The 12,117-nt window shown below is 28.4% G+C and overlaps 2 protein-coding genes across 2 annotated transcripts; both read left to right on the top strand.

Annotated features, from left to right (window-relative positions):
• Positions 1 to 1,278: 1,278 nt before the first annotated feature.
• LOC119679944 (uncharacterized protein CG16817) lies at positions 1,279 to 4,488 on the top strand. The gene is made up of 4 exons (XM_038092540.1): positions 1,279 to 1,434; positions 3,429 to 3,515; positions 3,586 to 3,736; positions 4,006 to 4,488. Exons 1-4 carry the CDS (start codon positions 1,418 to 1,420, stop codon positions 4,294 to 4,296), a joined length of 546 nt encoding a protein of 181 aa, XP_037948468.1. The 5' UTR covers positions 1,279 to 1,417; the 3' UTR covers positions 4,297 to 4,488.
• Positions 4,489 to 7,346: 2,858 nt separating this feature from the next.
• On the top strand, positions 7,347 to 12,050 carry LOC119680850 (nucleoside diphosphate kinase 7). The gene is made up of 9 exons (XM_038093850.1): positions 7,347 to 7,511; positions 8,119 to 8,223; positions 8,288 to 8,454; positions 8,520 to 8,684; positions 8,771 to 8,975; positions 9,156 to 9,261; positions 10,341 to 10,474; positions 10,801 to 10,914; positions 11,876 to 12,050. Exons 1-9 carry the CDS (start codon positions 7,482 to 7,484, stop codon positions 12,011 to 12,013), a joined length of 1,164 nt encoding a protein of 387 aa, XP_037949778.1. The 5' UTR covers positions 7,347 to 7,481; the 3' UTR covers positions 12,014 to 12,050.
• The last annotated feature ends 67 nt before the right edge of the window (positions 12,051 to 12,117 follow it).

Below are 12,117 nucleotides of genomic sequence, written 5' to 3'. Positions count from 1 at the left end.
TACTGTTTCATCGAACTGTTTCATTTAGGCTCTTATTCATTTATGTTAATTAAGAAACGTTCATATTATAATAAACTCATTTATACAGCTGATAGAAGTTTTATAAACTTTCATAAACTTCACCTAATAATATATGGCACAAAAAATATTAAATATAGAATTGAAATATTGAATCATATATATACATATATTATGTAAATTACATCTTCAATTAATCAAAACAAAATTTTATTAAATACTGTCGCAGTGCCTTTGTTTAGTACTCAGCTATAGTTAGTTTACATTTTGCATATAAAACATAAGAAACATATTAAATTTTGGTAATTTTCTTGTGAGAAATTTATTTTTAAGGATTGTATTCGACATTTTTCACCTTAAATAATCTGATTTATTGATAATAAATTCCTATTATTGGTTATAATGAGCAAAACCCTCTAAATAAAACTATATGAATGTGCTATAATCTTTCTGCTCCAGCAAAATATCTAGAGTGTAGTAAGTTAATTTCAAGTGTTATACATTTTACCCGAGATTTACCAATCGAAAATTAAAATTACACTAAACGAAACGGGAAAATAAATAAAACGGGAAAATATTTTGAAAGTAACACAAATTTATAAATTTGAATAAGAAAAAAAACTGTAACTGTTATATATTTAAAATTGAGTGAAAAATAATAATTCACATACATGTAATCCACTAAAGCTAATAAAAATACTGTGGCGTTCAGTATGTTATTGTTATAATAGTCAACTTATAAATTTCCCAGTTACAAATGGTGTTTGGATCATGTAATTTTTAACATTCGATTTGTTACCAAAAAACAAATGATTTCCTTAATTTAGGACCGTATGAACACTTTCGAAATTAACTTGATTTTATTTTTACGAAATTAAAAAAATTTGGTTGTCTGTCTTAAAGTCTGTCTGAACTCAAGTTTTGCTTAAAATTTATTTTTCGCATAGTTGCATTTGAAATTTCCTTTAATTTCAACCATCGTTTCAACGAAATAAAGACCATTTTCCTTGATTTCGTTATAATTTTGAAACCGAATTTTATATGGGAAAAACTTAATTTCGCTAAACGAAGACGAAATTAAGATTTTGCGAAATTAAGGTGTGTCTGAACATAGTATTATTTTTCTGAATATTATAATTTTATGACTTTTCTCTTCATTTTATATATAACTTTTTGTCATAAGGTGGCACCACTATATCATATAAACTATTGTAATTTTAGCCTGGCAATTATGTTATAAATTGCACTGGTAATGTCGCAAGAGAGTTCATTTCATTCGTTGTTCGTTTGCTACGGGAAGCTTGTTTCTGGTTGCGGCTCGTTTTACACCTTATAAATAAAATAAACTATTTAACTTTTGTGAATATTGTACTAAAGCAACTAATTAAGTTATTTTAAAATGACTTCTGCATCTGGGTAAGTGTTAAGTTACAACATCAAATCTTATAAATGCAATTGAAACCCGGGCGGTGCATTAAAGCGTGCTTATTATTAGCGTCCATATTTTTGTTTAATTGATAAATTGTAATAATTAATATATATATATGTTTGCTTTTACAAGAAAAAAACACAAATATTGTAAATTCATTGATTGTTTAATTGTAATTTGAGTTCAATGCAACCGTCACATTGTACTATGCGACATTTGCTTCTAGTAAAATCGCTAAATATTGAGGTTATGTTGCAGGTAATTTCTGACTTTTTGGTATTTTTAGCAGCACCGCTTTGTTTTGCGTTTAACTTTATTGCGCCAAATAATAAAATCCTTCATTAATAATTTTGTTTAAAGAAGTGTTAAATTAAAACTATGACTGCTTTAAATATCACACATTTTCTCTTTTAATTAATTGGCCAGCTTGCAACTTATCAAAGGTTAAGTTAATTTTTTTTAATATTAATTTGGTTTATGTGATTTTATGTTAAATATATCGAACTATTCACCTTAAATGCATAATTTGTATTTTTATATGCAAAGCTTTTTATTCTGTCTAAACAGGGACAGGTTGCCGCTCCGTACATATTTTTTATATAAACAATTTATAACAAGCAAATGGAAAATACTACTTTTGCTGTAGCTGGCACTCGACGAACTCACTGTTTCTGAACTATTATGGTTTTAAATTATTCAAATAATGTTATAAACTTATAGTAAAAAGATATTGTTAAATTTTTATGAAACTCGTATATATATTATCGGTACTAACAGAAAGCCATAGCAACTAGTGCTGTTTATTACAAATTATAAAGTTATATGGGCGTTGTGAAGTCATTGTAATATATTCCTTACTAAAAAGTAAGATTACTAATAACTGATGATTTTTTTATAAGCTCAAATGATATATATTAAAAATATAAAAAGAAATGATGTATTTTATTTTACTTATATTTAAAGTACATAATATTTTTAAATTTTGTGTTCAGGCCTTAAAATAACTTTTGTTTAAAAAGTTATTAAACTTTCTAAGCAAAATTAATTAAATTAGTTAAAACTAATTGTTATTTTATTTATATGTAACTATTAATTTTTAGTATATCATTTTTACTATACCATTTGTATATAGAGTCAATTTTCTATAACACCAATTTACTATATCTCGAACTAAAAAGGGTGCAACAGGGTTTTAGAGAGCAAATTACATACAATTTTGCTTCCATAAATCGAATAAAAATATTGTCACATGCCAATAGAAATATGAGAGAACCCTTTTTCCAAACTAAATCTTTAATTTTTCCTTTCTTATGTTGCTTCTTTGTGTAAATGCCAGTCGCTGGCAGCGTGGTTTAAAGTGAATAAAATAACTTCCAATACTACTCCTAACGATTATATTGAGCTTGACAATGAAATTTGTACATCAAACTTTCTAATAGACGACGATATTGATGAGCATTATAACTCTGAATTAGTGGATCCAATTCTAAGCGCAACGGAAAGTGATGATGAGGGCTCTGTGGAAGAAATTCTTCTTCAGCCTTCCAAGAATGACTCATTTAAAATCCGAATTTATATTTGAAAACAAATGATGCTAAAGCTGATAATCACTATAAGAGTCTTTTTAGTCTTTTTACTAAAAATAAGAACAAAAATTAAAATTCAAATCACTAATTTTTGAAAATTTTATTTCTGTCTATTTTATTTCACTATAACTTCTGTAATTCTACTTTTTTTTAAAAATCAAAAAAAAAATAAATTCTCGGGATTTTTGACGATCATGGTTTTAACCCTTGGGTTTTTAATAATACGGTAGAACAATGGGTCTATAGGGCTAAGTCGATCACCTTTGGAGCGCCGGTATAACCTAACATATCACGCAAAGAAGGGACTACATATAATATATTTTTTATATCTACTATAATTTTTAAGTGCACATAATATATGTATAAAAATAATTTTTTATATATCTTTTATGTAGAACAATTCCACCACCAGTTTCCTGGGCTCAGCGTCATGATCTGCTCTACATTGTCATAGAAGTTGAATGCAAGGACATAGAACAAAAGTAAGTAATTTACGCATTATATTGATTGGTATATTATTCGGTGGCATCTATACGTGTCTATTCTTTACAGGGTTACTGAGACCAGTTTTCAATTTAAAGGTGTCAATGTTTTGGATGCTAGTAAGAAGTACGATGTCGTACTTAATTTGTTGCATCCAATAGATCCAGAGCGGGTTACAAGTAAAAATATTGGTAGATGCGTTGAATATACTATTTATAAGGTAAATGATTAAATATAAAAATTATGTTAAAATAAATATTTCCCATGTGAATTCACTTATTGTAAGTGTAAGTTATAGTAAAAACAGTTGCAAAAGAAAATATATTGTAAAATCAGTTTTAGCTATTATTTTAGAATGTGATTTGTTATTGTTTAGTGGCCTTTTTTAAATAAAAATTTACTACATTACATTATTATTTAAAATTTTTTTATGACTAACAATTTCATTTTTCGATTCTCTTATTTTTTTTTTTTTTTGTTTTTTTGTAGAAAAATAGTGGTAGCTATTGGCCAAGTCTTACCACTGATAAAACGAAATTGCACTTCTTGAAAGCCAATTTCGCTAAGTGGAAGAATGAATCAGATGATGAAGATGGTGACGGCCAAGCTCCTGATTCAAACTTTGATTTTCTCCAAGGAGATGATTGGTCAAACAAAATGAATGCATTAAATAATTTTGATATGGACGAAGAAGATTCTGATGACAATATTCCCAGCTTATCTCAGAATGACGAAGACGATGATGAGAAGGAAGAGGGAGCTACTGACAAAAAAGTTTAGTTTAACACATTGTTAAACTGTATTTATATTTTACACATAAACTAAATAATTATTCAAAAATATTTCTTTAAATAAAATCATAAATTTAAACTTAAAGCAACAATTTACAAAATTGTAAACCATTACATACACATGCCTATGCTGTAAACAACAATTATAAAACTAACAATTTTGTTAAATAAAATCGCGTGCGATTTTAGGTTTACTTGAAAACAAAAATTCGTATATATATATATATATATATAAAGAAATGCAATTGTGTAAAGAAATAGATTTTTTTTAATACATTTAAAATATTAAGTTTTTTTTGGCAAAGAATCATTTTAAAATCGTATATATTTATATATGTACAATGTTACTTGAGATAATAAAAACGCTTAACAATATTAGATTCGTAACAACTTAAACCTTAGATTAACCTTATTTAGATTTGTAATACAAGTGGAAACCAAACAATATATCAAAAGAGAAAAAACATTGAATTATACTGTTTTCAATTTCTTATATTTCTAAATTGTGTATCAATCAAAACTGCTTTAGAGTTTTATTTACTTAAATTAAATATTAGAAATCCTTTTATATATTATTTTACGACACGATTTTCTAAAATCATGGGATATATGTATAGGTTTTATGTATACAATTTCTGAAGCACTCAAACGCGTGGGACGGTTTATTTGATCTTCCTCATATTTTAAATATTAAAATCGGAGCCCATATAGACTTAAAAGAACAGCAACTTCTTGTGAAATAATCTTTTTTTCAAGTTCTTTATGTTATTACAAAGGACCAAGTAAAGTGAACCAATTTGGCTGTCCGTCATTAACTATTTGATATCACACTCTTCATATTTTTCGGGTGGGGGATTTCTCAGCCAACTACATATAGTGATAAACGTAAGCACTTGACCGATTTCTAGATTACAGATGTGGAGTAAGTTGTCTATTTCAATAGTGAAAAATAAGATATAACTCTTTCCACAATGTTCAATCAGTACATACTTGAATTGATTTCTTATTATCGATGTACGAACGAAAACTTTTGAGAATATAAAGAAAAGTTGTTAATGACTGAGTTTGTCCTCCTAGGTAAAGACCTAGCGATTAATCTTTCAGCTATTGATTTTTATTTTTCCCTAATTCCCGTAAAATGCTTGTATAATATTTTACTTAAAAAAAAATGACAATGGTAAATGAATCTGTAGTTTAAATTTTCCAAATTGAAAAAAGACAATAGGATGGATCAATTTCTTGAAACTGTCCAAGTCGATCATATGGTAGTTGTTGCTGTTATACGCCGCCGAGATATGAAAGAAGATAACATGTAAGAATTACAAGTGAAATACTTGAGTTGGGATGAGAATGTGCGATGCTTTGGGTAAGAGAGGAGGGGATCATGTAATAATCGCCAGCACCGGTAAAGTTAAGCGCAACTTGTTACAACAGCTAAAAATAAAAAAAAAATTTCCCGATATAAAATTTGTTCAAGTTATGGTTAACAAACTAAGTTGACAATCGATACAAAAAAAAAAAAAACTACTAACAGCCCGATGAAACCATGAAAGTATCGATTTATACTATGCATTAAACTATGGCCTACCATAGTGTGAAATGGATCTGATGTTTATAGTGCCTGGTACTTAGTTTCTAAGTTAATTGCTAATTCTCGTATTATTATTATTAATATTAGGGGATGTGGCACTGTGACCGTCGGGTCTATTGTGTTCCCCTCTGGGTATAGAGTAGGTCTCTAAGTCCTGTTGCGTCAATAAAAAGTAGTATAGAACCTACTCAGTGGCGCCGCTAGGCATCAGCGATGTCGGCGACCGCCGATGGTCTCGCGCCCGCAGGGGCTTCGCAAAAAGTTACCGACTGTGGATTCTAAGCACTTAATAAATATTTCGAACATTTTGGTTTATTAATGGCATTAACCATATTCGAAGTATTCCCGAATGTTCATATAGTAATCAGATCCATGTTCACAGTTCCAGTCAGTATAGCTTCGACGGAAAGAAAGAAACAAAGTTAAAATTGATTAAGACGTACTAGAAAAGTATGATGATCCAAGAGAGACTATCTCCATTAGAAATTCTATAAACTGAAGCAAAAATAGCAGCTGGCGCAAATTATGATATAATTTAAAAAAAAAATTGAGTGAGGCTAAAAGTAGGAAAATTCATTTATTTTAATTTGCGTTTATTTTAATTTGATAAGCAATAAAACTTTCAATCATGCTTTGTCGCATTAGTGAATGTAACTTATTTACTTATACGACTGGGTTATAAAGGGGGCCTCGCAATTCTGATATCGCCGACGTGTAGAGTTGGTCTAGCTCCGCCACTGAAACTACTTTACGGAGTTTTATTGCCTCTTCCGTAAGAATATACATTCCTAGGATCCTATTTCGTATGTGCGTTGGCGCATGGCATTTTAACAGCACATGTGTGGCCGACTCCTCATTCTCTTCACAGAATCTCCAGTTTGCATCCATAAGTAAATCCAGTCTTGTAAGGTGGTGTTTTAGTTTTCAGTGCCCTGTTAGGATTTCTGTGATGGTTCTAAGTTTTTCTTTTGATAGGTTCATACAATCCTGGTATCTCTTATTGTTATAGATACCAATAAGTGATTTGGATTGTTTTAATCCTAGTATATTATCCCAGAAATCCTTTTTATTCTGGTTCTACTTTATTTTTATGAGAGACCGTACTACGTCCTAGTCCACAACAAGGTTAGTTTCCGTATGTAGATCCGAATTTTTCTATAATTATAATATCAAATCATTTGCAACAATTTTTTTAATTTTACAAATAATAATTATATATTCAGGTATTATTAAATTTTAATTGTATTTTTTTTTTCAAGCTATTCCAATGTATCTTTTACAACTGTCTTTAATAAAATTTATTAGATTTTATTTTTAATTATGAAAATATATCTAAAGTTATTATAAGTTTTATTTTATTCAAATAGTTTTTTAAACTTATATATTTTTATAGCAACCATATAAATCTATTTAATTTGAATAATAATTTTTAATTAATGTGTAAGAATATTTTTTACTGTGTATTTTCCATGACAACAGAAAATTTGTCTGTCAAAACAAATACATATAAAAAAATTGTAAACAATTTGGCGCAGTATTTAATTTTCATGTTATATTAAAGTTATTACGATTTTGGATATAAAATGGCAGGTGGTTCAGTTTTTATGGATCAGGTATGTTAAATAGTACTTAAATAAATTTTAAAGGTGTCATCTATCTTATTATAATACATCATGATAAGTATATAATTATTGATAATAATTTTGCAACAACAATGTGTATCTGTGCAATGAGTGTTGTGTCCAGAAAATATTTATTATTAGTTATATTCAGTGAGAACATCTTCAAGTTTATTCCTCAAGTAAATATTGGATGTGAAGACCACACTTAAATGTAAAAAGTTTGCAAATATAATAACAACAAGCAATCAAACCAGATAATAGTCAGGTTTCAGGCTCAAAACATTGCCAGGTTCGCAGAACTACTGTTCCAGGATTGCAGACATATGCTTACAAAGATGAAGTGCTGTTCATCATTGGCGAAACGTCCAAATCTACATAGCTTTTTAGCCGATCAAGTGCAACTTGCCTCTATAGCAACTATAATGACAAGTGCCTGCCTGTCATTATTCCTATTGAAGTTTGTCATAACGGCGGAGCAATACGAAAAATAATAATAAAATAAATTTACATACTCTCAAAGTATCATTTAATAAAATCATTATGTTTCTTATGTTATGTGATTTAAGGTAATTTAATATTTTTCTTTTCTAATTTACAGCCATTACATCGGATGTCTTTTACTGCCGAGTGGTATCAAGAGGAGGCTGCTATAACTAAGACCTATGTTATTTCATTTTTCCCAGCTGACAAATCATTGGAAATTGTAAGTAATTGCATATTTATGTATTTTATTCAGTATATATAATTATTTTTATTACCATTAAAAGATTGATCTACGCACAAAAAAATTATTTTTGCGCCGTTTAAAAATGCCACAATTATCTGAGCGAGATTTCTTCATTGGTTCCAAAGTAAATGTGTTCGGACGTCAATTTGACATTGTTGATTATGGAGATGGTTTAACAAAAAGTGTCCAATACAAACAACGTGAAAAGTATATAAAATAATGCTATACAATTTAAAAAAGAAATGTCATTTTTATGTTAATCATAATTTAAGGGCATTTGTTATCTTGAAAAGTACTGTAATGCATCAATTGGGCAATATCATATGTGCACTTGTTAATTCTCGATTTGTGCTCAATCGTGGACTAATGCTGCAATTTACTGCCGATCAAGTAAGATTATTCTTTGGTAATATAAAAAAGGGTGATTCGCAAACATCGTGAGTATTTTTAACATTTAACCTAATGTTAAATAAATATAAATAATGAGTGATAAATTTACTTAATTTATTCGTTTAATTTAAAGGGTGTTAATGAACCAATTACTAAGTGGTCCATCAATCTGCTTGGAATTAATGTGTGAGAATGGTATGGAAAAACTTAGATACTGTTTGGGGGAAAAAGTCGAAACAAACTTCACACATATGCCTAACAGTCTATATGAAGTAATGAAAGATGATATAATTCGTACTGGTATATATTGTTCACGATCTATTGATGAAGTCGTACGTGTAAGTTGCGAAATGAATTATGTTTTCCTTAAAAAAATACTAGGATTATAAGACCATATAATAAAGTAAAAATAAAAAATTATAATTTGAAATGTAACGACAGCACTACATTATTTGAAAAATATAAAAAGTTTAATATTGATGCAGAAAACATAATGAAATGAAAACATAATTTTACAGCACGGCGAGTTTTTGTTTGGGGAAAAAGCCCGTGGTATTATAACTCCAGCCTGCAAATTGGAAAACTCAACTCTTGCAATCATTAAACCTCACATTCTTAAGACAGGTAATATATAGTTTTTATAATTATTATTGATTTTTAAAATCCCTTTTCAAATATTTTTTATTATACAATAAATGCTAGTTTTAAACTAATTTAAATTGAACTTTATAATGTATTGTAAATGTATTTAAAATCCTTCTCAGAAAAAGTTGGAAAGTAAATATTAAGTTAAGATATTTGTGAAACTGTTAATTAAAAATCGAAAACTCTATAAATTACATACATATAATTATTAATAAATTCATTAGTCATTAGCCCCATAATCAACCAGTCTATTTCAACTCAAATTTGTGGTACAGTTTATGAATGGAATATTGAATGTGAAGTTTTTGTGTACGGAATATTCACAGTATAGTGATAACTTTCCATCGTAATATAATTAGAATACAATATACTTCTTAAAATATATTTTGTTTTATTATAGATTCTAAAAGAACAAATAGCATTACGTCTTTCGAATAAAGCGGTTCTTTCGTTAAGGGGTTCTCAATTGTCAATCTCATACCTGTCACATAAACTGAATAATTAAATATATTTTTCCTTATTATTCGTAAAATTTTTAGTAAAAATTTAATATGTGATGAATGTGCTTAATAATAAAAATGCATCATCATCATCTTATCATCGAACATTTCCACTAATTTGTATTGTGATAAATCCATAATATTGTTCTCTGTAAATAATTTTTTTTCAACATAAATAATAGCACTTACAATTCTCTAAATCATTAGTTTGTTTTTGTATAGATTTTATAAAAAAAACAGCACAATTTTTGCTCAATTTCCAAGTTAATTGTGATAGTGTAAACATACTGATATTGTGATTACCTAGTTACTTTCTAATTAAAAATAATTTTTTTTATTTCAGTACTACGCTGAACTGATCTGATATTATTTAATATTTGTAATATAATATAATACAGTTAAATAGATGTATCATGTTTATGTATAAGCATTATTTGCTAACCAAATGATTAGCACTTCTGATAAAAAAAATTCTTTATAAAGAAACAAATACTTTTAAAACTAATATCCGTTTATTGAATTATTTATTTATTTATTTATATTTTTATTTTAATGCAGGGCAACATGGTGAAATTCTTCAGGAGATTTTGGACAATGGCTTCAACATAACTGGGTTCCGTATTATGTTATTGGAACGCTTATATTGCGAAGAATTCTACGAAGTTTACCGAGGCGTTTCATCCGAATATATTGTAAGACTGTTGTAAATTTTTAAAAATATAATATTAAAAGTAGTATTAATAGTATCAGCATTGGTATTTGTATTAATTGTAGAACTTATATACTCGTATTTTTAATCAGTGGGTAATTCATATTGGTGAACCATATAAAAATATTTCCACAAAAAAACAAATTGACACTTCGCTACTATAAATTTATCAATTTTCATATACTTAAAGACTAACTCAAGGAGTATAATAAAAATTAACTGTATATATAACTTTTTTTTAAATTACTAAAATCGTTTATAAATATATTTTTTATTTATTTATTATATTTAAATTATTTTGTATTGCAGCAAATGGTGCATCAATTATCCAGTGGCAATTGTATGGTTCTAGAACTTGTTTCTGCTAATCCAGAAAAAAATTGTCATCAAGACTTCCGAAGTTTATGTGGACCTGTAGATCCGGTAAGAAAACTAACCAGTGTTTATAATTAGTCCATAGCAGCAAGAACAGTTCTGTCCTAACACAAACCTCCGTCCAATTGACCTTTGGTTAGGTTTTTCCGTCTGACGCCAGGTTATTGTTCAATTAAATCTCGACCGCCTATTTCATTTTATCCGCATTCCCCCTCCATTATCCCCAACTAGTACTCACCCATGTAATCGTCTTGTATATGCTTTCATGTTATCTGCTTTCATATCTCAGCGGGTTACTACTACAACAATAGCAAGAACAGTTATGACCCAACTAAGTTTAGGGTATCATTATTATAATCATCGGCACTATAATCGGTGTTACCTTTTAGTCTCCTTTAATTAATTTCTCTACCGATAACAATTCTGAGCCGTTGGCATCCAATTGGGCACCTCATGGTTTCTATGGAAAGCTCAGTCTATAGAAGTTTACCTAACTATTTTTTTTTTTTGACTTCAAGATATATTGCGTTCAGTTTCTAATTGTAGAGTTACAGGAATCTCCGTTTGTTTCATGTGGTGCCAAAAATTTCGCACAAAATTTTTCTCTCCAAAACACTATAGCCATGTGTTAAATTGTAACTTATAATGAATTAGTCCCTTACATGTACCTAGTCCCTATAGCAGCTCTACTTTTCATAACGTTGTCCATCTGCCGAAATGTACTGTATACACGAATTTATTTGTGGTTCAAGTATATTCTTTTATCTAGACTCATAATCCACATTCTCATCCTCCTTATCATACGTGCCAATCCCACTACCTTTTTGTACTCCAACCCATTAAACTTTTTCTCACTTCTAAGACTAAATATGGCGTACTATGTTTAGTCTTAGAACTAGCAATACCTTAACATTGGTAACTTATTGGCTATAAATATTTATACCGAATTATTTTTTAATTTTCCTATGAAGCGATAGTAATTAATATATTTTATTATACATATTTACAGGAAATTGGAAAAATGCTACGTCCTGATAAGTTGCGCTCAAAATATGGTGTAAACAAAGTTGAAAATGCTGTACACTGCACTGATCTGCCGGAAGACACAATTATTGAAGTACAATATTTTTTCAAAATTCTATTTTAATTAGAATCAATGCCTATATATTAGTTATAAATATTTCTGTGAAATTATAAAATTAAATTCATAATTAAAATTTTTAATACATATTATTATGATTTTGATATCAC

The sequence above is a fragment of the Teleopsis dalmanni genome, chromosome 2 (genome assembly GCF_002237135.1).
Source record: "Teleopsis dalmanni isolate 2A chromosome 2, ASM223713v2, whole genome shotgun sequence".
Classification (NCBI taxonomy): domain Eukaryota; kingdom Metazoa; phylum Arthropoda; class Insecta; order Diptera; family Diopsidae; genus Teleopsis; species Teleopsis dalmanni.
This window is presented reverse-complemented; position numbering and strand designations above follow the sequence as displayed.

Bases quoted from the DNA above. Each gene is read 5' to 3' on its own strand.
- LOC119680850 (XM_038093850.1), top strand. From the start codon at position 7,482: ATGGCAGGTGGTTCAGTTTTTATGGATCAG. The intron at 8,224-8,287 runs GTAAGTAATTGC...TACCATTAAAAG, and splicing joins CTGACAAATCATTGGAAATT to ATTGATCTACGCACAAAAAA. The intron at 9,262-10,340 runs GTAATATATAGT...ATTTTAATGCAG, and splicing joins ACCTCACATTCTTAAGACAG to GGCAACATGGTGAAATTCTT.
- LOC119679944 (XM_038092540.1), top strand. The intron at 3,516-3,585 runs GTAAGTAATTTA...TATTCTTTACAG, and splicing joins TGCAAGGACATAGAACAAAA to GGTTACTGAGACCAGTTTTC. The intron at 3,737-4,005 runs GTAAATGATTAA...GTTTTTTTGTAG, and splicing joins TTGAATATACTATTTATAAG to AAAAATAGTGGTAGCTATTG.